Below are 26,843 nucleotides of genomic sequence, written 5' to 3'. Positions count from 1 at the left end.
GGTTTAACGTCTCTACCATTTCCTTATTCTCCATTATCGGGACCTATGTTTACTTTCATTGGCCTCTTCTTTTTTACATACTTGTAAAAGCTCTGAGAATCTGTTTTTTATATTCCTTGCTAGTTAACTCTTGTATTCTGTTTTCTCCCTCTTTATCAATTTCTTGGTCATCCTTTGCTAAATCTTTAAAACCCTCCCAATTCAAAGGATGAATACTCTTTTTGGGAACATTGCAAGTTTCTTCCTTTAATCTAATACGAACTTAAATTCTTTAGCTGGCCATGATTGTACCACTTTTCCAGTGATATTTTATTCCTCAAGGAAATGTATATTCATTGAGAATTATGAATTATTTCCTTAAATATTTTTCCATTGTTTATCTACTGCAATATCTTTTAATCTAATTTCCCAATCTACCTTAAACAGTTTACCTCTCATACCTCTATATTGGCTTTGTTTAAGTTTAAGACTTTAGTTTTGGACTTAATCACTTCACTCACAAACTTAATATGAAATTCTATCATATTATGATCACTCTACTGCAGAGGACCCTTTAGTGTAAGATTATCAATTAACCCTGTCTCATTGCATAATATGAGATCTAACATAGCCTCTTCTCTGGTTGGTTCTTCGACATATTGTTAGAGAATATGTATTCCATGGTTAGAAGGCACAGTTACAATTTCCACTGAAACTGACTCTGATGGAAAGTCACTTACCCTTCAGGGCACCTCTGGTATCCTCTGTGATTCATCTCACTCTCTTTATGATGTCAGAGTATCTTCCACATGATATCATAATACAATTCAACTACATGTTTCAAAACTGCATTCAGTAATGGCCCAACAAGGCCCAACACTCAGGGCTGGTCTCTCATTGGTCCTTTAGCAGCATGGTCGGAGCTTTGCTGGATTTTTATCTTCCATATGTATCATGCTCAACATTTCATGTCCACCTTACTGCTGGGAGTGACTGGAATAGTAAGTAGACATTTTGCTGGAGGAAGGGAGATTTATCTACTAACACTTCTTTATAAAAGAACTTGAGCATGTCTTTCTGTCATTGAATGTAGTCAATATTCTGGTGGGACAATGCATGAAAGGGGTTTTAAACTCAGTTGTGTGAGGGAGCTAGACAGAGTAGAGGACAAATCCATGCTGAATATCTCCCTTTGATTTGGGCTGACACCAATTCAGGGGCAAGAACCCCTCAATGATTACGCCCAGTATATAATTAAGTCAAGCTATTTATACAAGGTACTAAACCACCAATCTAAATAAACAAATAAACAAGTGAGTCAGAGTTTTCCATAACTGCCTGATTTTTAAAAGAGGTCCTTTTTCCTCCAAGTTGTATGTGTGGTTACCTGATGATGGTGTATCAGTTCTCTGGTAGCTCAGCAGTTGTTTCCAAGTTCTCTGGTGGTTCAGCAAATGTTTCCAAGTTCTCTGGTGGTTCAGCAGATGTTTCCAAGTTTTCTTGTGGTTCAGTGGGCGATGCTTCCAAATTCTCTGGTGGCTCAGTGGGAGATGTTTCCAAATTCTCTGGTGGTTCAGTGGGAGATGTTTCCAAATTCTCTGGTGGTTCAGTGGGAGATGTTTCCAAATTCTCTGGTGGTTCAGTGGGAGATGTTTCCAAATTCTCTGGTGGTTCAGTGGGAGATGTTTCCAAATTCTCTGGTGGTTCAGTGGGAGACGTTCCTACGTTCTCTGCTGGTTCAGTGGGAGATGTTTCCAAGTCCTCTGGTGGTTCAGTGGCAGATGTTCCCAAGACCTCTGGTGGTTCAGTGGCAGATGTTCCCAAGACCTCTGCTGGTTCAGTGGTAGATGTTCCCAAGTCCTCTGCTGGTTCAGTGGTAGATGTTCCCAAGACCTCTGCTGGTTCAGTGGTAGATGTTCCCAGGTCCTCTGCTGGTTCAGTGGTAGATGTTTCCAAGTCCTCTGGTGGTTCAGTGGCAGATGTTCCCAAGTACTCTGGTGGTTCAGTGGGAAATATTCCCAAGTTCTCCAGTGGTTCAGTAGGAGATGTTCCCAAGTCCTCTGGTGGTTCAGTAGGAGATGTTCCCAAGTCCTCTGGTGGTTCAGTGGGAGATGTTTCCACATTTTCTGGAGGTTGGGTGGGTGATGTGGACAATGAATCTGTTCCCTGCTGTTCTTGGGGACCCGGCAATGAAGTTCCAGCAAATTCACGTTCCATCAGTGCTTTACATGGGCAATAAGCTTGAGTTCTCATCTCACATGGGCATTTTGGCTGAAACCCTTGTGCTGGGGACATTGTAGTATCTGGACAGATTGATGATCCAAACACCATCCTTCCCTGAAAAGATCCTCCAGTTCTTTGGATCTCCGCACAACATCTCATTTGATCTGTCGCAGAAATGTCAGGGTCCTGAGGCGCTGATGTCCTCTGGCTGTCAGAGGCCTGAAGCGCCAATGTTCCTTGTCCTCCCTGGCTCTCCGGCTGAGCTCCCTGGGACAGATCAGCTGGATTACCTTGGGCAGCTAATGAAGGTCTTGATCCCATTCCTTGTTGGGCTTGCAGGGCTTGGTTCAGGGCTTGCTGCTCTGCTGGGGTTGGGATGTGTGTTCCCACACATTCCAGTCCCTGTTGCAACATACTCCTTACTTGGTATTGTGCGAGAAGTGTTTGAAAGGCTTGGCTGCCATGAGGGAAATATTTCTCTTTACCAAAGTGGTGCCGATAGGCAGGCTTGCGGGATATTGAATTGCCCGCATTATGTGTTACACATAACAAATGGCCGTTGTTATCTACAGTTACTTTTGGCCAGTGTGACCGGAATGGGATCGATGAGCCCATCATTTTTGCTGCAAGGTCGGTGTCCTTTTACCCAAAGACCACCTCAGCATCAAGCAGCAGGTTGAGGACTGCTGACTAGCAGTGGTGCCAATGCTGTTGTCATGGGTACTGTAAGATGGTTGCTAAGTAACTGCTTAACACTGACAGTAAGAAAGCCCTGAGGCTCCTAAACATCCAACAATTAGCACCAGACCTGCATCAAGAGGATGCATACTCAGAAACAGTCTCTCTTCACCCCAGAACCACATTATATACCTGGGTAAGTCACACTCTCAGACTGTGAATAGAAGCACCTTAACAGGACATAAAACAAGTGAATTACTGCATCAAGACTACCTGACCTGTCGAGTATTTCCAGCATTTTCTGTTCAGATTTCAGATTTCTAGCATCAACAGTATTTTGCTTTTGGTTTTACTGCATGAAAGACCTGTTAAGAACCACCACTGATCAGTCTTTAGTCCATATTCCACCCCACATCCTCTCCATCACCTCAGTAGCATTGCCCATCTCTGCCCCTGCCTCAGACTGTCATTTGCTGTAACCTTCATCCATGCCTTTGTCATCTGCAAACTCAACTATTTCAATGCTCTGCTGTTGTCCCATCTTGCACCCTCCACAAACTTCAGCTCATCCAAACCTTAAACCCAATCCTATCTCACCCATCATTCTTGTGCTAATTGATCTACATTGGGAGATATTTCCACATTCTCTGGAGGTTGAGTGGGTGATGTGGAATCGAATCTGTTCCCTGCTGTTCTTGTGGACCCAGTAATGAAGTTCCTGCAAATTCACGTTCCCTCACTTGATCCCTCAAATTTAAAATTTCCATATTTGTGTTTAAATCTCTTCATTGCCTCGCTCCCCCGCCTCCCTATCTTAGTAAACTCCTTGAGTTCTGCAACCACACTTCACCAAGAATTCTGCTTTCCTTTCTCTCTGGCCTCCTGTGCATTTGCCTTTCACTTCGTTCCACTGTTGGTGGCCGTGCCTTCAACCATCAAGGTCTGAAGCTCTGGAATTCTATCCCTAAACCTCTCTGCCTCTCCAACTCATTCTCCTCCTTCTTAAAATTCACCACTTTGATCCAGCTTCTCGTCATTCCTAATATCTCCTTCTTAGGCTTGCAGTCCATTTTTTCTTTGATTACGCTCCTGTGAAGCGTCTAGGAATTTTATTCTGCATTAAAGGTGAACTAGATTTGGGCAAAATGAGCTCTGCACTGATAAATGAATAGAGCCCTGGTGTATTACTGGCTGCTGCTCCTGGCTACTTTTCTAAAAGGTTTACAAGGGTTTGAGAATGACTGTGGGTGACAACACACAATGAAAAGATGGGTGCCAGTTACCATTACAAGAGAAAAGTACTGCAGATGCTGGGAACACTCAATAAGTCTGGCTGCATCTGTGGAGAATGAACAGAGTTTACATTTCAGGCTGATGACCTTTCATCAGAACTGTTCAGAACTAGCACTTTCTGTTTCTATGTCAGTGACCAGTGATCAGTACTCTATGCCTCTCTATCTCTTGATGCCTCCGTGCAGTTATTTGTTATCATATGGTTTGATTTCAAATGTTTCCTAATTCCGCTTGGAAACATTAGGAAGAGAAGTTGCCCATTCAGCCCATTGAGGCATTCAATTGCATCAATGCTGATCATTCAGTGTGTAAACCTATTAGAAGCGCTCGCTGCTGACCTCCAAGAAAGCTGCCCACAAAGATCTAATGACTTCTGTAGTGTGGATTTTCCCTTTCTTGACATCAGTTTGAATCTGGCACGAAATCAAGGGGCTCTCCAGGCAGCCAGCAACAGTGATGTCATTAATCAGGGTAACCAAATCATCATAATAATAAAAGCAAAATACTGCGGATGCTGGAAATCTGAAATAAAAACAAGAAATGCTGGAAATACTCAGCAGGTCTGGCAGCATCTGTGGAGAGAGAAGCAGAGCTCCTGCTTCCGGTTGCTTGCCATTTCAACACCCCACACCCTGCTCTCATGCTCACACCCCTGTCCTGGGGATTGCTGCAGTGTTCCAGTGAACATAACACAAGCTCGAGGAACAGCATCTCATTTACCGATCAGGCACGCTACAGCCTGCCGGACTGAACTTTGAGTTCAATAATTTCAGAGCATGACTGGCCTCCTTTTTTATTTTAATTTTTAGTTATTTTTCCTTTTTCTTTTTTTTAATAAATTTTTTAAATTTTATTTTATCTTAGTTTGTTCAGTTTGCTTACCCACTGTTTTTTTTCATGTTTGCACTTGCGGCTGTTCAATTTTCAGTCCGTTAACACCCTCTCTGTACTAATGCTTTGTCTTTCAACACACCATTAACATATTGTTTGCCTTTGCTCCACGACCTTCTGGTCAGCTATTCTGTGACCTTGTTCTATCTACACCTTCTCCTTTGTTATCTCTTGCCCCGCCCCTGCTTTACTTGCTTATAACCTTTTACATTTCTAATATTTGCCAGTTCTGAAGAAGGGTCACTGACCTGAAACGTTAACTCTGCTTCTCTTTCCACAGATGCTTCCAGACCTGCTGAGTATTTCCAGCTTAACCAGATAATCACATTGGAGTATTCTCATAAACAATAAACCAGGAAGTAAAAAACACTGAATGTCCTTCATTTTTAATTTAAAATTTTACAAATAGCAAAATAAATGATTGGGCATACACATGGAAATAAGATAGAAGATAAAATATCATAAACAAACTGTAAAAAATTAAAACATGTGGAATTTCTTATAATGATGGAGAAATTTGACAATCAACTAATATACATTTACTCTTGCATGACCAATAAGCCTGTTTAGCAGTAATTATGAACTCAGTGTGCCAAGTTTTTTAAAAATTCATTCATGGGATGTGGGCATCGCTGGCAAGGACAGCATTTATTGTCCATCCCTAATTACCCGTGAGAAACTGGTGGTGAGTCGCCTTCTTGAACGCTGCAGTCCATGTGTTGTAGGTACACCCACAGTGCTGTTAGGATGAGAGTTCCAGGTTTTTGACCCAGTGACAGTGAAGGAACAGTGACATAGTTCCAAGTCAGGATGGTGTGTGACTTGGAGAGGAACTTGCAGGTGATGTTCCCAGGCATCTGCTGCCCTTGTTCTTCTAGGTGGTTGCGGGTTTGGAAAGTGCTATTGAAGGAGCCTTGGCAAGTTGCTGCAGTGCATCCTGTAGATGGTACACACTGCTGCCACTGTGCGCCAGTGGTGGAGGGACTGAATATTTAAGATGGGGTTCCCATTAAGAAAGCTGCATTTCCCTGAATGGTGTTCAACTTCTTGAGTGTTGCTGGAGTTGCACTCATCCAGGAAAGTGGAGAGAATTCCTTCACACTCCTGACTTGTGCCTTGTAGATGGTGAACAGGCTTTAGGGAGTCAGGAGGTAAGTTACTCGCTGCAGGATACCCAGCCTCTGACCTGCTCTAATAGCCATAGTATTTAAGTGGTTGGGCCAGTTTCTGGTTGATGGTGACCTCCAGGAGGTTGATGATGGAGAAATCAGTGATGATAATGTCATTGAATGTCAAGGAGAGGTGGTTACTTGTTGGAGTTGGTCATTGCCTGCCAATTGTATGGTACAAATGTTACTTGCATTGTTAAATGTTAAGTGCCTTGGAACATTTTATGATGTCTAGGAGCTATATAAATAAAAATGGTTGTCGTTGCCACTTATCAGCCCAAGTCTGAATGTTGCCCAGGTCTTGTTGCAAGCGGGCACAGACTGCTTCATTATCTAAGGAGTTGCAAATGGAATTGAACATTGTGCAATCATCAGTGGACACCTCCAGTTCTGACCTTATGTTGCAGGAAAGGTCATTCATGAAGCAGCTGAAGATGGTTGGGCCAAGGTCACTAACCCTGAGGAACTCCTGTCGCAATGTACTGGGGTGGAGATGATTGCCCTCCAACAACCACAATCACCTTCCTTTGTGCTAGCTAGGACTCCAGCTAGTGGGAGCTTCCCCCTGATTCTCATTGACTTCAATTCTGCTAGGGCTCCTTGATGCTACACTTAATCAAATACTGCCTTGATGTCAAGGGTAGATATTCTCACCTCACCTCTGGAATTCAGTTCTTTTGCACATGTTTGGACGAAGACTGTACTGAGGTCTGGAGCCGAGGGGCCCCGGCTGAACCCAAATTGAGCATCAGTGGGTAGGATTATTGCTGAGTAAGTGCTGCTTGACAATACTGTATATGGTACCTTCCATCACTTTGCTGATGGGTGAGCATAGACCGATGGGGCGGAAATTGGCCGGATTGGATTTTTCCTGAAGGGCAGGACATACCTTTTTTTATTCATTAATGGGATGTGAGCATCAATGGCAGGGCCAACATTTATTGCCCAACCCTAATTTCCCTTAAGAACGTGGTGGTGAGCCACTTTCTTGAACTGTTGCAGTCCTTCTGGTGTAGGCATACCCACAGTGCTGTTAGGGAGGAAGTTCCAGGATTTTGACCCAGACACACTTAAGGAACAGTGATATATTTCCAAGTCGCGATAGTGTGTAACTTGGAGGGGAACTTGCAGGTTGTGATGTTCTCATGTGTTTGTTCTACTTTGTGGTAGAGATCCAGGGTTTGAAAGATGTCGTCGAAGGAGCCTTGGTGAGTTGCTGCAGTGCATCTTGTAGATGGTACACACTGCTGCTACTGTGCATCGGTGTGAAGAGAGTGAATGTTGAAGGTGGTGAATGGGATTCTGGTCAAGCAGCTATTTGTCCTAGATGACTTTGAGGTCCTTGAGTATCTAGGCAAGTGGAGAGTATTCCATCACACTCCTGACATGCCTTGTAGATGGTGGACAGGCTTTGGGGAGTCAGGAAGTGAGTTATTCATCACAGAATTCCCAGCCTCTGACCTGTTCTTGTAACAACAGTATTTATATGGCCTGGTCAAGTTTCTGGTCAATGGAAACCCCCAGGATGTTGGTGGTGGGGGATTCAGCGATGGTAATGCCATTGAATGTCAAGGGGAGATGGTTAGTGTTTCTCTTTTTGGAGATGGTCATTGCCTGACACTTGTGTGGCATGAATGTTACTTGCTAATCAGCCCAAGCCTGAATGTTGTCCTGGTCTTGCTGCATGGGGGCACAGACTATTTCAGCATCTGAGGAGTTGCGAATGGTACTGAACAATATACAATCATCAGCAAACATACCCACTTCTGACCTTATGATGGATGGAAGATCATTGAGGAAACAGCTGAAAATGGTTGGGCTGAGGACACTACCCTGAGGAACTCATGCAATGATGTCCTGGGACTGAGATGATTGGCTTCCAACAAGTACAACCATCTTCCTTTGTGCTAGATATGACTTCAATCAGTGGAGAGTTTTCCCCCTGATTCCCATTGACTTCAATTGTTCCTAGCGCTCCTTGATGCCACACTTGGTCTATTGCTGCTTTGATGTCAAGGGCAGTCAGTCTCACTTCACCTCTGGAATTCAGCTCTTTTGTATATGTTTGGACCAAGCCTGTAATGAGGTCTGGAGCTGTATGGTCCTAGCAGAACCCAAACTGAGAATCAATGAGCAGGTTATTGCTGAGTAAGTGCCACTTATAGCACTGCTAATGACCCCTTCCATCACTTTGCTGGTGATTGAGAGTAGACTGATGGAGCAGTAATTGTTTGGATTGATTTGTCCAGCTTTTTGTGGACAGGACACACCTGGGCAATTTTCCACATTGTTGGATAGATGCCAATGTTGTAGCTGTACTGGAATAGCTTGGCTCAGGGCGTGGCTAGTTCTAGAGCAAAAGTCTTCAGTACTAGAGCCAGGATGTTGTCAGGGCCCATAACCTTTGCTGTATCCAGTGCCTTCAGCTGTTTCTTGATATCACGTGGAGTGGATTGAATTGGCTGAAGACTGACATCTGCGATGCTGGGGGCCTAAGGAGGAGGCCAGGATGGATCCTCCACTCAGCACTTCTGGCTGAAGACAGTTGCAAGTACTTCAGCCTTGTCTTTTGTACTGACATGTTGGACTACGCTATCATTGAGGATGGGGATGTTTGTGAAGCCTCCTCCTCCCATTAGTTGTTTAAGTGTCCACCACCATTCACGACTGGATGTGGCAGGAGACTGCAGAGCTTAGATCTGATCTGTTCATTGTGGGATCGCTTAGCTCTTCTATTGCATGCTGCTTCCACTGTTTACCATACAGGTAGTCCTGCATTGTAGCTTCACCAGGTAGGCATCTCATTTTTATGACCTTATGATGGATGGAAGATCATTGATGAAGCAGCTGAAGATGCTGCTCCTGGTATGTTTTCCTACACTCCTCATTGAACCAGAGTTGATCCCCCGGCTTGATGGAAATGGTAGAATGAGAGATATGCCGGGCCATGAGGTTACAGATTGCGGTTGAATACAATTCTGCCACTTCTGATGGTTCACAGCCCTTCATGGAATCCCAGTTTTGAGCTGCTCGATATGATCTGAATCTTTCCCATTTAGCATGGTTGTAATTTCACACAACATGATGGAGAATATCCTCAGTGTGAAGACAGGACTCCATCTCCACAAGGACAGTGCAGTGATTACTGCTACTACTACTGTGCTGGACAGATGCATCTATAACAGGTAGATTTGTGGGGATGAGGTCAAGTTAGTTTTTCCCTCTTGTTGGTTCTGTCACCACGTGCCACAGACCCGGTATAGCAACTATATCCTTTAGGACTCGGCCAGCTCAGTCAGTAATGGTGCTACTCAACCTAGAGTACATTCTGTGCCCTTGCCACCCTCAGTGCTTCTTCCAAGTAATTTTCAACGTGGAGGAGCACTGATTCATCAGATGAGGGAGAGTGGTTGGTGGTAATCAGCTGGAGGTTTGACCTGATGCCATGAGACTTCATGGGATCTGGAGTCAATGTTGAGCTTTCCCAGGGCCACTCCCTCACAACTGCATACCACTGTGCCACCTCTGGTTGGTCTGATGAGACTGTGCGTACTGTTCAGTGCGTTCAGTGTGTGTATCTATTAGAGGCAGTGGCCGTGAAACTCAAAAAGACCCAAGAACTGGCTCAGGGATCACTATGCGCGATTAATCTTCATCCTTTACTTCCAATGTAGACAGCAAGCATACTTCGTACAAATGGTTTAGCAGACTGCTGCAGAATGAAGGTATCATGACTGCTGCCAGACAACTCCGATATGAACTGCAATGGGATGGCTACAGAAAAAGCTGCTGGGTATGCACACTGAAACACTTGATGCATTAGCAAGCCTGCAGCCACTGTCAAGGAGCTTGGAGAAGTCTGGCATCAACTCAGCACAGGGCTTTTCTCAGTCTTTTCAAAATGGAAGTGGTGGCCAACTCCATAAAAATCTTGTGGACCCAACCATATTGCAGCACCTGATGCCTAATGTCTCAGCTTCCATTGCAGCACAAGCAGAAGTCACTCAATATTTGAGTGCTGCAGTGGAAGCTTGGACTGACATCATGCAAGCTCATTGACATTCCATGTGGTGACATGGCTGTCGTTATATACATCTTGCCCACATGTGCATAAGTTGCGCAAAGGAATCATGAGCTACCCTCTGGTATACCATGGTGTCTTCAATGCTGATGGTGCAGTGGATTTCTACATAATGAAGGTATCATGACTGCTGCCAGAATACTGAGAATTAACCTGCAGGATGCATTTAGTATGTTGCACATCAGTTAGACGTTGACCAGTGTGATATTGACCAGATAATCTGTTTTGTGATGTTGATTGAGAGATAAACATTGGCCCAGGACACCAGAAATAACTCTCCCACTCATCTTTGAAATAGTTCCATGGGATCTTTTAGCTCTACCTGAGTGGGCACCTCCAACAGTGCAGCGTTCCCTTAGCACTGAATTGGAGCGTCAGCCTTGATTTTTGAGCTCAAGTCCTGGAATGAAACTTGAACCAAGAACCTTCTGACTCAGAGGCAAGAATGCTACCCACTGAGCCAAGGTTGACATTCCCTGTGTATATCTATTAGAGTCTCTGTGTGCTATTTAGTGCGCATATATATCTATTAGAGGCTGAATGCACAATTCAGTCTTTATCTGTTAGAAATATTGTAAACTATTCAATGAGTATACCTATTCAGTATGAGCATGTAACAGATATACACACTGAATGCAACAATCTGCAAAATTCAGTTGTATAGCGTTGTATTTTCAGCGCTACAGATACCAAATGTACCTTTCCGTGTGTACGACTGTTTGAGGCTGTTTGCATCTTTTAGTGTGTCCATTAAAGACTGTGTCCACCTTTCAGTGTCCATCAGAGTCAGGAAGGAGGAGGTACCAGACAAGGATTGTGCTGCCACCACCTGCCAACAAGAATTGCAGGCCATCCAGAGTCCATTGTCCCCTGGGCATCACACAGCTACCATGGGGTGCCAAATCATTCAGAACCCATATACAGTTGACTATTTGCATTGGGGTGACAGTTGAGTAAAGAGCTGTTGTCTGCAGCCTGCTCTGAAATGATGTTTGCTTTTGTCTCCTGTATAGATATGGAGGGTATGCCCAGACAATCCCATTCCGTTTTGGCAAGACTTATGGGAAAACTACCCATGATATCCTGAAGGATCCCCAAACCGCAAGAGCTAACCAATCAATCCTGTTGCCAAAGACTGCGCCTCCAGATGATTGCCTTCCAGAATACGAGGAATATTGCCCTCCTGATGTGTCGGATCAGATCCACCCACAGAAACTCGTCCCAGGCTACACTGGTGGGTCACACCAAGTAGGACATGGATCTGATAAACATACCAACGCTTTGTAACATTCCACACAACAGTATCATCAGCAGGACTCAAATATGTTTCACCTCGGGCAGTTCTGTTTCCCAACATTGCCAGACAGTAAATGCTTTTCCATCCAGTTATGAAGCAATGGCAACCATTGACAGCTCCTTCCCTCAGCTTGGTCACTTTTACAGGGTATGGGAGGACTTCAAAACACAACTGGACTCCAGGGGTGAACTTTAACCCAGAATGAGCAAGAGAGGGGCAGGAGGGGTTAAAAATTCAAAAATGTGAAACCCATAACTGTAATAAAACTTCCACCTCTTTTTATTCCAGCCCCCTTGAGATGAAGACCAACATTCCACATCCCATGTGTGTAGGAAGTGTCTGCAGCTGCTTCAGCTTGAGGGGCAACTGGAGTCACTGCCGAGCATTAGGGAGCAGGACAGTTTTCTGGATTGTATTTTACAGGAGGTGGTCACCCCACAGGCAGTAACAGTTCAGGTGGTAGCCATCCGGAAGACTGGGAAGAGGCAGGAGTCTTCAGCGTGTATGCCACTCTCAAACAGCTACTAAGAATTGGAGACTGCTGGAAGTAACGATACCCTGAAGGAATGCAGTCCAGAACATGGCGCCAATAAGCAAGGGACTGTACAAGAGGGAGCAGCAAAGTGTAGAAATGCAATTGTTATAGGATATTCCATAATCAGGGAGATATGCATTTCTGGAACCGTCATTGTGAGACCTGCATGGTGTGTAGCCTCCCTGCTGCCAGGGTAAAGAACATCATGGAGAGGCTGTAGGATATTCTGCAGGGGGAAGGGAGTGAGCCAAAAGTTGTGGTACACGTCGGTACCAACGACATCACAAGGGCAGGTATTGAAGTCCTATGGTCAGATTTTCAGGAGCGAGAGAGAAAGTTAAAGAGAAGGGCCTCGAAGGTAGTAATCTCTGCATTACTCCCAGTGCCACACACTAGCGAGAGTAGAAATAGGAAGATAGGGAGGATAATGCATGGCCTGAAGCATGGTGCAGGAGGGAGGGCTTCAGATTCTTGGGACATTGGGACCAGTTCTGGAGCAGAAGGTACCTATTCAAAAGGGACGGGTTGCACCTCAACAGGACTGGGACCAATGTGCTCGTGGGGGGTTGAGCACCAGCATGTAGAAGTGGAAAGAGCATAAGGTGCATAATGTGAGAGTGTTCGACAGTACAAGAGAAGGGAGTAGTTCCATATTGGATAGGAGTGGACTGAGAAGGGCTACAAAGAATGCAAAGTAAAGCCTGTTGCGGGTATAAAATTAAAACCCAGCCCAGGCCTGACCCGAGCACAGCCAACCCAAACCCAACCCGAGGCCGAGCTCTTTAATTTTTTTCATGCCCGACCCGACCCGAATCTCCCAACTGTTCCAGCAGCAGGCTATTCCTGCAGCTGGAGTTGTGGGGAATCATGGGTAAGCCTGATCCCCTGATTTCCCATAAGCAGCACTGTCCAGCCTGACCCAACCCAAGCCCGAATGCTGGACTGGGAATTTCAACCCGAACCCAACACATGTAGTCGGGTCTTCACGGGTACGGGTTGGGTAGCCAGGCTTTAATGCAAAGACAGGATTACAATGCACGTATGTAAATACAGAAAGTGTGGTGAATAAGGTTGGTAAGCTACAAGCACAAATAGTAGTATGGGAATATGCTGTAGCGGCAATAACAGAAATGTGGCTTAAAAATGGTGAGGACTGGGTGCTTAATATACAAGAATATAAAGTGTTCAGAAAAGATAGAGAAGGGAGAAAGGGAGGTGGGTGGAGTACTGATTAGAGAACACATTGTAGTGTTGGAAAGAGGACACAAGGACAGAATCCATTTGGTTAGAATTGAGAAGCAAAAAGGGGATGGTCATGCTACTGGGAATATTCTATGGGCCTCTAAATAGTGAGAGAAATAGAGGGGCAAATCTGCAGGGAAATCACAGAAATATGCAAGTGCAAGTAGTGATATTAGGGGGATTTTAATTACCCAAATTTCAATTGGGATAATTTTAGAGTAAAGGGAAAGGAGGGGGGGGAGGAATTTCTGGATTGTGTCCGGGAGGACATCCTTGATCAGTACTTTCTCGGCCCAACTATATAGGAGGTATTGTTGGATTTTGTGCTGAGGAATGAGGTGGGCCAAATGGGCCAAGTGTCTGTGGGGGAGCACTTAGGTAAGAGTGATCATCATAAGGTTTAGACTCGTAATGCGGAAAAGTAAGGAACGATATAAGGTAGATCAGCTAGATTGGAAGAGGGCTAATTTCAAAGTGATGAGAAGGGATCTAGCCAGGATAAAATGGAACCAAAGACTGATAGGAAAAACTGTATTTGAACAATGGGTTATGCTTCTGAATCTAAATAAAGGAAACTATGAAGGTATGAGGCGTGAGTTGGATATGATAGATAGGGGATCGTTAGTTAAAGGGTTGACAGTGGATAGGCAATGGCTAGCATTTAAAGAGCACATGGATGAATTACAATAATTGCTCATTCCTGTCTGGTGCAAAAATAAAACAGTAAGGGTGGTTCAACGGTGGCTTACAAAAGAAATTAGGGATAGTGTTCGATCCAAGGAGGAGAAATATAAAATGGCCAGAACAAGCAGCAAACCTGAGGATTGGGAGCAGTTTAGAATTCAGCAAAGGAGGACAATGGAATTGATAAAGTAGGGGAAAATAGAGTATGAGAGTAAGCTTTCAGAGAACATAAAAATGACTGTAAAAGCTTCTATAGATATGTGAAGAGAAAAAGATTAGTGAAGACAAATGTAGGTCCCTTACAGTCAGTAACGGGGGAATTTATAACGGGGAACAAAGAAATAGCAGACCAATTAAATACATACTTTGGTTCTGTCTTCACAAAGGAGGACACAAATTACCACCCAGAAATGTTGGGGAACGTAGGGTCTAGTGAGAAGGAGGAACTGTATGAAATCAGTATTAGTAGGGAAATGGTGTTAGGGAAATTGATGGGATTGAAGGTCGATAAATCCCCAGGACCTGATAATTTACATCCCAGAGTACTTAAGGAAGTGGCCCTTGAAATAGTAGATGCATTGCTTGTCATTTTTCAAAATTCTATAGACTCTGGAACAGTTCCAATGGATTCGAGGGTAGCTAATGTAGCCCCACTATTTAAAAAAAAGAGAGAAAACAGGGAGTTATAGACCTGTTAGCCTGACTTCAGTAGTGGGAAAAATGCTAGAGTCCGTATAAAAGATGTAATAACAGAGCATTTGGAAAACAATGACATGATCAGACAAAGTCAACATAGATTTACGAAAGGGCAATCATGCTTGACAAATCTACTGAAATTTTTTGAGGATGTAACTAGTAGAATAGATAAGGGAGAACCAGTGGATGTGGTGTATTTAGACTTTCAGAAGGCTTTCGATAAGATCCTACATAAGAGATTAGCATGCAAAATTAAAGCACATGGGATTGGGGGTAAGGTACTGACATGGATAGAGAACTGGTTGGCAGACAGGAAACAAAGAGTAGGAATAAACAGGTCTTTTTCCGAGTGGCAGGCAGTGACTAGTGGGGTACCGCAGGGATCAGTTTTAGGACCCCAGCTATTCACAATATATGTTACTGATATAGATGAGGGAATTAAATGTAATATATCCAAGTTTGTAGACGACACAAAGCTGGGTGGGAGTGTGAGCTGTGAGGAGGATGCAGAGAAGCTCCAGTGTGATTTGGACAGGTTGAGTGTGTGGGCAAATACATGGTAGATGCAGTATAATGTGGATAAATGTGAGGTTATCCACTTTGGTGACAAAAACAGAAAGGCAGATTATTATCTGAACGGCGATAGATTGTGAAAGGGGGAGGTGCAGCGAGACCTGGGTGTCCTTGTGCACCAGTCGCTGAAAGTAAGCATGCAGGTGCAGCAGGCAGTTAAGGCGGCAAATGGTATATTGGCCTTCATAGCGAGAGGATTTGAGTACAGGAGCAAGGATGTCTTGCTGCAATTATACAAGGCCTTGGTGAGACCACATCTGGAGTATTGTGTGCAGTTTTGGTCTCGTTCTCTGAGGAAGGATGCTCTTGGTATGGAGGGAGTGCAGCAAAGGTGCACCAGACTGATTCCTGGGCTGGCAAGACTGGCGTATGCAGAGAGAATGTGTCGATTAGGCTAGTATTTGCTAGAATTTAGAAGAATGAGAGGGGATCTCATAGAAACCTACAAAATTCTAACAGGACTGCACAGACTAGATACAGGAAGGATGTTCCCGATGGCAGGGGTCACAATCTAAGGATAAGGGGTAAGCCATTTCGGACTGAGATGAGGAGGGATTTCTTCACCCAGAGAGTGGTGAACCTTTGGAATTTTCTACCACAGAAAGCAGTTGAGTCCAAATCATGAAATATATTCAAGAAAGAGGTAGATATAGTTATTAGGGCTAAAGGAATCAAGGGATATGGGGAGAAAGCAGGAACAGGGTACTGAGTTTGGACGATCAGCCATGATCGTTTTTTTTTATTCATTCATGGGATGTCGGCATCGCTGGCCAGGCCAGCATTTATTGCCCATCCCTAATTGCCCTGGAGAAGGTGGTGGTGAACTGCCTTCTTGAACCGCTGCAGTCCATGCGGGGTAGGTACACCCACAGTGCTGTTAGGAAGGGAGTTCCAGGATTTTGACCCAGCGACAGTGAAGGAATAGCGATTATAGTTCCAAATCAGGATGGTGTGTGACTTGGAGGGGAACTTGCAGGTGGTCATGTTCCCATGCATTTGCTGCCCTTGTCCTTCTAGTTGGTAGAGGTAGCGGGTTTGGAAGGTGCTGTCTAAGGAGCCTTGGTGCGTTGATGCAGTGCATCTTGTAGATGGTACACACTGCTGCCACTGTGCTTCGTTGGTGGTGGAGGGAGTGAATGTTTGTAGATGGGGTGCCAATCAAGCGGGCTGCTTTGTCCTGGATGGTGTCGAGCTTCTTGAATGTTGTTGGAGCTGCACCCATCCAGGCAAGTGGAGAGTATTCCATCACACTCCTGACTTGTGCCTTGTAGATGGTGGACAGGAGTTTGGGGAGTCAGGAGGTGAGTTACTCGCCGCAGGATTCCTAGCCTCTGACCTGCTCTTGTAGCCATGGTATTTATATGGCTACTCCAGTTCAGTTTCTGGTCAATGGTAGCCCCTAGGATAGTGGGGGATTCTGCTATGGTAATGCCGTTGAATGCCAAGGGGAGATGGTTCGATTCTCTCTTGTTGGAGATGGTCATTGCCTGGCACTTGTGTGGCCCGAATGTTACTTGCCACATATCAGCCCAAGCCTGGATATTGTTCAAGTCTTGCTGCATTTCTACGCGGACTGCTTCAGTATCTGAGGAGTCACGAATGGTGCTGAACATTGTGCAATCATCAGTGAACATCCCCACTTCTGACCTTATGACTGAAGGAAGGTCATTGATGAAGCAGCCGAAGATGGTTGGGCCTAGGACACTACCCTGAGGAACTCCTGCAGTGATGTCCTGGAGCTCAGATGATTGACCTCCAACAACCACAACCATCTTCTTTCGCGTTAGGTATGACTCCAGCCAGCGGAGAGTTTTCCCCCTGATTCCCATTGACCTCAGTTTTGCTAGGGCTCCTTGATGCCATACTTGGTCAAATGCTGCCTTGATATCAAGGGCAGTCACTCTCACCTCACCTCTTGAGTTCAGCTCTTTTGTCCATTTTTGAACCAAGGCTGTAATGAGGTCAGGAGCTGAGTTGCCCTGGCGGAACCCAAACTGATAGTCACTGAGCATGTTATTGCTAAGCAAGAACCACGATGGCACTGTTGATTACACCTTCCATCACTTTACTGATGATTGAGAGTAGGCTGATGGGACAGTAATTGGCCGGGTTGGACATGTCCTGCTTTTTGTGTACAGGACATACCTGGGCAATTTTCCACAGTGCCGGGCAGATGCCAGTGTTGTAGCTGTACTGGAACAGCTTGGCTAGGGGTGCGGCAAGTTCTGGAGCACAGGTCTTCAGCACTATTGCCAGAATATTGTCAGGGCCCATAGCCTTTACAGTAGCCAGTGCCTTCAGTTGTTTCTTGATATCACGTGAAGTGAACTGAATTAGCTGAAGACTGGCATCTGTAATGCTGGGGACTTCAGGAGGAGGCCATGGATCGTCAACTCTGCACTTCTGGCTAAAGATACTTGCAAATGCTTCAGCGTTATCTTTTGCACTGATGTGCTGGGCTCCCCCATGATTGAGGATGGGGATATTTGTGGAGCCACCTCCTCCAGTTAGTTGTTTAATTGTCCACCACCATTCACGGCTGGATGTGGCAGGACTGCAGAGCTTAGATCTGATCCGTTGGTTATGGGATTGCTTAGCTCTGTCTATCGCATGCTGCTTATGCAGTTTGGCATGCAATTAGTCCTGTGTTGTAGCTTCACCAGGTTGACACCCTCATTTTGAGGTATGCCTGGTGCTGCTCCTGGCATGCCCTCCTACACTCTTCATTGAACCAGGGTTGGTCTCCTGGCTTGATGGTAATGGTAGAGTGGGGGATATGCCAGGCCATGAGGTTACAGATTGTGGTTGAGTACAATTCTGCTGCTGATGATGACCTACAGCGCCTCATGGATGCCCAGTTTTGCATTGCTAGATCTGTTCAAAATCTAACCCATTTAGCATGGTGGTAGTGCCACACAAAACGGAGGAGGGTATCCTCAGTGTGAAGGCGGGATGTCGTCTCCACAAGGACTGTGCGGTGGTCACTCCTGCCAATATTGTCATGGACAGATGCATCTGCGGCAGGCAGATTGGTGAGGACAAGGTCAAGTATGTTTTCCCCTCATGTTGGTTCCCTCACCACCTGCCGCAGACCCAGTCTAGCAGATATGTCCTTTAGGACTTGGCCAGCTCGGTCAGTAGTAGTGCTACCGAGCCACTCTTGGTGATGGACATTGAAGTCCCCCACCCAGAGTACATTCTGTGCCCTTGCCAACCTCAGTGCTTCCTCCAAGTGGTGTTCAACATGGAGGAGCACTGAGTCACCAGCTGAGGGAGGACGGTAAGTAAGTGGTAATCAGCAGGAGGTTTCCTTGTCCATATTTGACCTGATTCATGAGACTTCATGGGGTCCAGAGTCAATGTTGAGGACTCCCAGGGCAACTCCCTCCCTACTGTAGACCACTGTGCTGCCACCTCTGCTGGGTCTGTTCTGCCGGTGGGACAGGACATACCCAGGGATGGTGATGGCAGTGTCTGGGACATTGTCTGTAAGGTATGATTCCGTGAGTATGACTATGTCAGGCTGTTGCTTGACTAGTCTGTGGGACAGCTCTCCCAACTTTGGCACAACCCCCCAAATTGTTAGTAAGGAGGACTTTGCAGGGTCGACAGGGCTGGGTTTGCCATTGTCGTTTCCGGTGCCTAGGTCGATGCCGGGTGGTCCGTCCGGTTTTGTTCCTTTTTATTGCCTTTGTAGCGGTTATATACAACTGAGTGGCTTGCTAGGCCATTTCAGAGGGCATGTAAAAGTCAACCACATTGCTGTGGGTCTGGAGTCACATGTAGGCCAGACCAGGTAAGGACAGCAGATTTCCTTCCCTAAAGGACATTAGTGAACCAGATGGGCTTTTACAACAATCGACAATGAATTCACGGCCATCATTAGACTAGCTTTTAATACCAGATTTATTAATTGAATTCAAATTCCACCTTCTGCTGTGGTGGGATTTGAACCCATGTTCCTAGAACAATACTCTGGGTCTCTGGGTTACTAGTCCAGTGACAATAACACTACGCCACCACAGTGCAGGCTCGAAGGGCCGAATGGCCTACTCCTGCTCCTATTTTCAATGTTTAATATTTCTATCCAAAAACAGGGCTCCTTGGATGACGAGGGAGTTAGAGATTATGATGAAACAAAAAAAAGAGTGTGTATGATGCACGTCAGGTTAATTCAAGTGAGAAACAGGCCATAAGTTGAGAGGGGAGGTGAAGAGGAAAATAAGACTGGCAAAAGAGAGAATATGAGAATAGAATGGCAGACACATAAAAGGGAACGCAAAAACCTTTACCAGCATGTAAATAGGTGGGCAGTGGGAGTTGGAATAGGGCCTATTAGGAACAAAGAGGGTAATATATACTTAGAGGCACAGGGCAAGGCTAGAATACTTAATGAGTACTGTGTATCAGTGTTTACTAAGGAAGAAGAGTCTGACAAACTTGAGGGTGGGCAGCACAGTGGCGCAGTGGTTAGCACCGTAGCCTCACAGCTCCAGGGACCCGGGTTTGATTCTGGGTACTGCCTGTGCGGAGTTTGCAAGTTCTCCCCGTGACCGCGTAGGTTTTCGCCGGGTGCTCCGGTTTCCTCCCACAGCCAAAGACTTGCAGGTGATAGGTAAATTGGCCATTGTAAATTGCCCCTAAGTGTAGGTAGGTGGTAGGGAATATGGGATTATTGTAGGGTTAGTATAAATGGGTGGTTGTTGGTCAGCACAGACTCGGTGGGCCGAAGGGCCTGTTTCAGTGCTGTATCTCTAAAAAAAAAAGTATCGGTAGAAGTGGAGAAAGTAGAGGCAATGGATAGGGTAAATTGAGAGGAAGAAGGTATTGGAAAGGCTGGCTATGTTTAGGGTAGATAAGTCACCTGGTGTGGAAGGCTTGTATCCCAGGTTGCTAAAAGAAGTGGAGGTGGATATAGCAGAAGGGTGTATCTTCATCTTCTAATCTTCCCTAGATATGGGGGCAGTGACAAAGGATTGGAGGGTAGCATATGTGACACTCTTATTCAAGAAAGGGTGTATGGGCAGTCCTGTCAACTATAGGCCAGTTAGTTTGACATCCGTGTTGAGTAAGGTTTTAAAAACAATAATCAGGGAAAAAAATCAACAGACACTTGGAGAAGTTTGAGTTAATTAAGGATAGGTAGCACAGATCATGCTTGACTAATCTAATAGATTTTTTGATGAAGTAACAGAGCAGGTTGATGAAGGTAATACGGTGGGTGTTGTCTACATGGATTTTAAGAAAGTGTTGATAAAGTAACACATAAACGGCTGGTTAACAAATTTGAGGCTCATGAAATGCAAGGGTCAGTGTCCAATTGGATAAACATTTGGCTCAAGGACAGAAAACGGCGAGTTATTGTACATAGTTGTTTCTCAGACTGGAGGATGGTGGACTGTGGTGTTCCCAAGGGTCAGTGCTAGGACCACTGCTTTTTTTGCTATATATAAATGACTTAGATCTTGGAATACAGAGTAGAATTTTAACATTTGCCGATGATACCAAACTTGGAAGTGTGGCAAACAGTGAGGATGATACGTGCTGCTTGCAACAAGACATAGATAGGCTAGCAGAATGGGCAGACAAGTGGCAGATAGAATTTAATACAGACAATTGTGAAGTGATGTATTGTGGCAGAAGGGATAGGGTGAGGCAATGTAGACTTAATGGAGCAGTGCTAAAGAGTGTGCAGGAACAGAGAGAGTTGGGAGTGCGTATGCATCAATCTTTGAAGGTGGCAGAACATATTGAGAGTGGTTAACAAAGCATATGGGATCTTGGGCTTCATAAATAGAGGCATAGAGTACAGAAGCAAGGAAGTTATACTGAACCTTTATAAAGCTCGGGTTAGGCCCCAACTAGAGAATTGTGTCCAGTTTTGATCACCACACTTTAGGAAGGATGTGAGGTTCCTGGAGAGGGTGCAAAGGAAATTTGCTAGAATGGTTCCAGGGATTGGGGATTTTAATTACAAGGTTAGGTTGAAAAAGCTGGGGTTGTTCCCCTGGAGCAAAGGCAATTGAGGGGAGATTTGATAGAAGTGTACAAGATTATGACAGGCTTAAATAAGATGACAAGGAAAAGCTGTTCCCATTAACTGATGGTACAAGGACTAGGGGACATAGATTTAAGGTTTGGGCAAGAGATGCAGGACGAATGTGAGGAAGAACATTTTTACACAGCAAGTGGAAATGACCTGGCACTCATTGCCCATGATGGGATGGAATTGGAGACGATTCCACAGGGGGAGGCGGTGGCATCGTAGTATTATCACTGGACTAGTAACCCAGAGACCCAGGGTATTTCTCTGGGGACATGGGTTTGAATCCCACCATAGCAGAAGGTGGAATTTGAATTTAATTAAGAAAACTCTGGAATTAAAAGCTAGTCTAATGATGGCCATAAAACCATTGTCAATTGTTGTAAAAACCCATCTGATTCACTAATGTCCTTTAGGGAAGGAAATCTGCTGTCCTTACCTGGTCTGGCCTACATGTGACTCCAGACCCACAGCGATGTGGTTGACTCTTACATGCCCTCTGAAATGGCCTAGCAAGCCACTCAGTTGTACCTAACCGCTACAAAGTCAATAAAAAGGAATGAAACCGGACAGACCACCCGGCATCGACCTAAGCACCGGAAACGACAATGGCAAACCCAGCCCTGTCGACCCTGCAAAGTCCTCCTTACTAACATCTGGGGGCTTATACCAAAGTTGGGAGAGCTGTCCCACAGACTAGTCAAGCAACAGCCTGACATAGTCATACTCACGGAATCATACCTTACAGACAATGTCCCAGACACTGCAATCACTATCCCTGGATATGTCCTGTCCGACCGGCAGGACAGACCCAGCAGACGTGGTGGCACAGTGGTCTACAGTAGGAAGGGAGTTGCTCTGGGAGTCCTCAACATCGACTCTGGACCCCATGAAGTCTCATGGCATCAGATCAAACATGGGCAAGGTAACCTCCTACTGATTACCATCTACCGCCCTCCCTCAGCTGATGAGTTAGTACTCCTCCATGTTGAACGCCACTTGGAGGAAGCACTGAGGGTGGCAAGGGCACAAAATGTACTCTGGGTTGGGGACTTCATGTCCATCACCAAGAGTGGCTCGGTAGCACCACTACTGACCGAGCTGGCCAAGTACTAAAGGACATAGCTGCTAGACTGGGTCTGCGGCAGATGGTGGGGGAACCAACACGAGGGAAAAACATACTTGACCTCGTCCTCACCAATCTGCCTGCCGCAGATGCTTCTGTCCATGACTGTATTGGTAGGAGTGACCACTGCACAGTCCTTGTGGAGACGAAGTCCCGCCTTCACACTGAGGATACTGTCCATCGTGTTGTGTGGTACTATCACCGTGCTAAATGGGATAGGTTTCAAACAGATCTAGCAATGCAGAACTGGGCATCCATGAGGCACTGTGGGCCATCAGCAGCAGCAGAATTGTACTCAACCACAATCTGTAACCTCATGGCCTGGCATATCCCCCACTCTACCATTACCATCAAGCCAGGAGACCAACCCTGGTTCAATGAAGAGTGCAGGAGGGCATGCCAGGAGCAGCACAAGGCATACCTCAAAATGAGGTGTCAACCTGGTGATGCTACAACCCAGGACTACTTGCATGCCAAACTGCATAAGCAGCATGCGATAGACAGAGCTAAGCGATCCCATAACCAACGGATCAGATCTAAGATCTGCAGTCCTGCCACATCCAGTCGTGAATGGTGGTGGACAATTAAGCAACTAATTGGAGGAGGTGGCTCCACAAATATCCCCATCCTTAATGATGGGGGAGCCCAGCACATCAGTGTAAAAGATAAGGCAGAAGCATTTGCAACAATCTTAAGCCAGAAGTGCCGAGTTGATGATCCATCTCGGCCCCCTCCTGAAGTCCCCAGCATTACAGATGCCAAACTTCAGCCAATTCGATCCACTCCGCGTGATATCAAGAAACGACTGAAGGCACTGGATACCGCAAAGGCTATGGGCCCTGACAATATTCTGGCAATAGTGCTGAAGACCTGTGCTCCAGAACTTGCCGCACCCCTAGCCAAGCTGTTCCAGTATAGCTATTACACTGGCATCTACCCGGCACTGTGGAAAATTGCCCAGGAATGTCCAACCTGGCCAATTACCGGCCCATTAACCTACTGTCAACCATCAGTAAAGTGATGGAAGGTGTCATCAACAGTGCCATCAAGCAGCACTTCCTTAGCAATAACCTGCTCAGTGACGCTCAGTTTGGGTTCCACCATGGCCACTCAGCTCCTGACCTCATTACAGCCTTGGTTCAAACATGGACAAAAGAGCTGAACTCAAGAGGTGAGGTGAGAGTGACTGCCCTTGACATCAAGGCAGCATTTGACCGAGTATGGCATCAAGGAGCCCTAGCAAAACTGGAGTCAATGGGAATCAAGGGGAAAACACTCTGCTGGTTGGAGTCATACCTAGTGCAAAGGAAGATGGCTGTGTTTGTTGGAGGTCAATCATCTCACCTCCAGGACATCACTGCAGGAGTTCCTCAGGGTAATGCCCAACCATCTTCAGCTGTTTCATCAATGACCTTCCTTCAATCATAAGGTGAGAAGTGGGGATGATCGCTGATGATTGCACAATGTTCAGCACCATTCGCGACTCCTCACATACTGAAGCAGTCTAGGTAAAAATGCAGCAAGACCTGGACAATATCCAGGCTTGGGCTGATAAGTGGCAAGTAACATTTGCGCCACACAAGTGCCAGGCAAAGACCATCTCCAACAAGAGAGAATCTAACCATTTCCCCTTGACATTCAATGGCATTACCATTGCTGAATCCCCCAATATCAACATCCTAGGGGCTACCATTGACCAGAAACTGAACTGGAGTAGCCATATAAATACTATGGCTACAAGAGCAGGTCAGAGGCTAATAATCCTGCAGCTAGTAACTCACATCCTGACTCCCCAAACTCCTGTCCACCATCTACAAGGCACAAGTCAGGAGTGTGATGGAACACTCTCCACTTGCCTGGATGGGTGCAGCTCCAACAACACTCAAGAAGCTTGACACCATCCAGGACAAAGCAGCTCGCTTGATTGGCACACCATCCACTAACAATTACTCCCTCCACCAACGAAGCACAGTGGCAGCAGTATGCACCATCTACAAGATGCACTGCAGCAATGCACCAAGGCTCCTTAGACAGCACCTTCCAAACCCGCGACCTCTACCACCTCGAAGGACAAGAGCAGCAGATGCATGGGAACATCACCACCTGCAAGTTCCCCTCCAAGTCACACACCATCCTGACTTGGAACTATATTGCCTTTCCTTCACTGTTGCTGGGTCAAAATCCTGGAACTCCCTTCCTAACAGCACTGTGGGTGTACCTACCTTAGAAGGACTGCAGCAGTTCAAGAAGGCAGCTCACCACCACCTTCTCAAGGGCAATTAGGGATGGGCAATAAATGCTGGCCTAGCCAGCGACGCCCACATCCCATGAATGAATAAAATAAAAATTAATGATTTCAAAAGGAAATTGGATGGGCACTTGAAGGAAATAAACTTGAGTGGGGGAGTGGGACTGACTGGATTGCTCTGCGGAGAGCTGGCATGGACTTGATGGGCCGAGTGGCCTCCTTCTGTGCCGTAAATTATTCTATGACTATCTCTGGGACTGTGCTAAAGTGGTAATGCTCACATTCCACTCATCATTTACCATCTTTTTATGTAGGCTACGTCCCTCAAAGGTTATTCAACTATGGAGGAAACTACTACAAGGAGAGCCTCGAGTCTGGACTCGACTTAAGGAGAAGTCAAATGGAATATACACAAAAACTTAAAGAGCCCGTACTCATCACTTATATGGATGGGAGGAGAAAGGTATGAAGTGTATAATACTGAGGGGAACATGCCAGCTGCACATGTACATGGGGTGAGTAGGAAGAGCTTAGACACTGACCTTTCACTACTACTAAATGGCACGTGATTTCAACCCAATGGGATTGTTACTTAATTATGAGGAGTAAGATAGGACCTGGGTTCAATATTAGCCCAGACTGATGGAATGAATGTCCCCTCTGGCTATAAGAGTGCAACATGAAATGAGTTTGGGCAGTCACAGCCTACTTTCTAGTGAACAAAGAAAGGCCTACAGTGTTGAACTACCTCCAATGCTGTACTAAGCAGCAAGCTCAGAGAAGCCATGTGGAGGATCAAAAAGTGGCACATCAGTGCAGTTGGCATGCTCTTCCAAGGTTGGGGCTTAGGGACACTGTTGGGGCAGAATAGAGGGAGCTTTAGGCTGCAGCTAAGCATTCTATACCTGACCTGGATGTGCTTGAGGCTGACTCAAGGTACTTGAAGTGAGAAAGTGTTCCATTCACCCAGCACTAGGAAGCCTCACCCAGATAAGCATAAAGTTTACAGAAAAATGCAGACACTGGAGGAAAGGGACAATACTTAAATGCAACATTAGGCCACTGGATGCGGGCAGTATCAGAGAGGAGAGTAATGACATGGTTAATGCTCACACCTAAACTAATGCTTGGGCACATACACTGGACTGGAACACCCAGAAACAAGTGAAGAGGAAGAGGGACAACAGAGAAAGGCACTTACATGGAGTGAACACTCACACCTACACTGGGAGTATAGGCAAGATATTAAGGTTCCAGCTAATGTGGTGACATTCCCCTTCTCAGCTGGCAGTCGCTGGTGAGAACAGGCCACTGAAACCTGTAGCTGCAAATGTGGATCCAGTAACCTGGACTCATCTGTACAAGCACAAGCATGAGTTTGCCACCCAACCTCCCGAACTCCAGAGGCGAGGAGTCTCAGGTACGTGACAGAAGCAATCTAGAAAAAGCATTCAGACTGAAAGGTGTCAAGTCTAAGATAACCAAATCCTGTTCCTTGCAACATGTGAACCAGTTACATTTGAGTTAAAATAGCAGACAAGTGAGTTTCATGTGAATGCTTAAACACATGCACTGTTCGCTTTCAATGAATTGGGACGTTATTTGATTTAGAAGGAGCTGAAAGGGAGGTCAGAGGAACTTTTTCTCCCAAATGGTAATCAATTTATTGGATTAATTACAAGGGAAGGAGACAATATTGGAGATGGTAAATAGGTCAAGGGGCGATTTCTGCTGAGAGAAGGGATTGAGGGATTTGATGAGATTTTGGGTTTCAGTGATACAGTGGTGGGTAGGTGGGGTTGAGGGATATGGTGAGAGTTTGGATAAGTGACATTGAGGGATATGGTGAGAAGGTGGAGTTGAGGAATATAGTGCGATTGTGGATAGGTGGGTTTGAGGTATATGGTGAGATGTGTGTAGGTGGGATTGATTTATTAAATGGCCAAATTGTTGAGCCGAATGGATTTTGCACAAGAAATCTTTTTTTTATCATTTTCTCCAGCTCTATAACTCACAGTGGAATATTCTGATCGGACATAGAGTCAAACATAACTTATTTTATCATTTTACTGTTGAGTCCCATGT

The 26,843-nt window shown here is 45.5% G+C and overlaps 1 protein-coding gene across 1 annotated transcript in view; it reads left to right on the top strand.

Moving 5' to 3' along the window:
- Positions 1 to 3,023: 3,023 nt before the first annotated feature.
- LOC137347517 (ciliary microtubule inner protein 2A-like) overlaps positions 3,024 to 26,843 on the top strand; it is a 37,817-nt gene continuing 13,997 nt past the window's right edge. Inside the window, exons 1-4 of the mRNA XM_068011970.1 lie at positions 3,024 to 3,076; positions 11,328 to 11,548; positions 25,073 to 25,221; positions 26,043 to 26,178. Of these exons, the coding sequence (XP_067868071.1) occupies positions 3,024 to 3,076; positions 11,328 to 11,548; positions 25,073 to 25,221; positions 26,043 to 26,178 (559 nt within the window). The remainder of the gene's footprint in view (positions 3,077 to 11,327; positions 11,549 to 25,072; positions 25,222 to 26,042; positions 26,179 to 26,843) is intronic.

The sequence above is a fragment of the Heterodontus francisci genome, chromosome 32, assembly GCF_036365525.1.
Source record: "Heterodontus francisci isolate sHetFra1 chromosome 32, sHetFra1.hap1, whole genome shotgun sequence".
Taxonomy (NCBI): domain Eukaryota; kingdom Metazoa; phylum Chordata; class Chondrichthyes; order Heterodontiformes; family Heterodontidae; genus Heterodontus; species Heterodontus francisci.
This window is presented reverse-complemented; position numbering and strand designations above follow the sequence as displayed.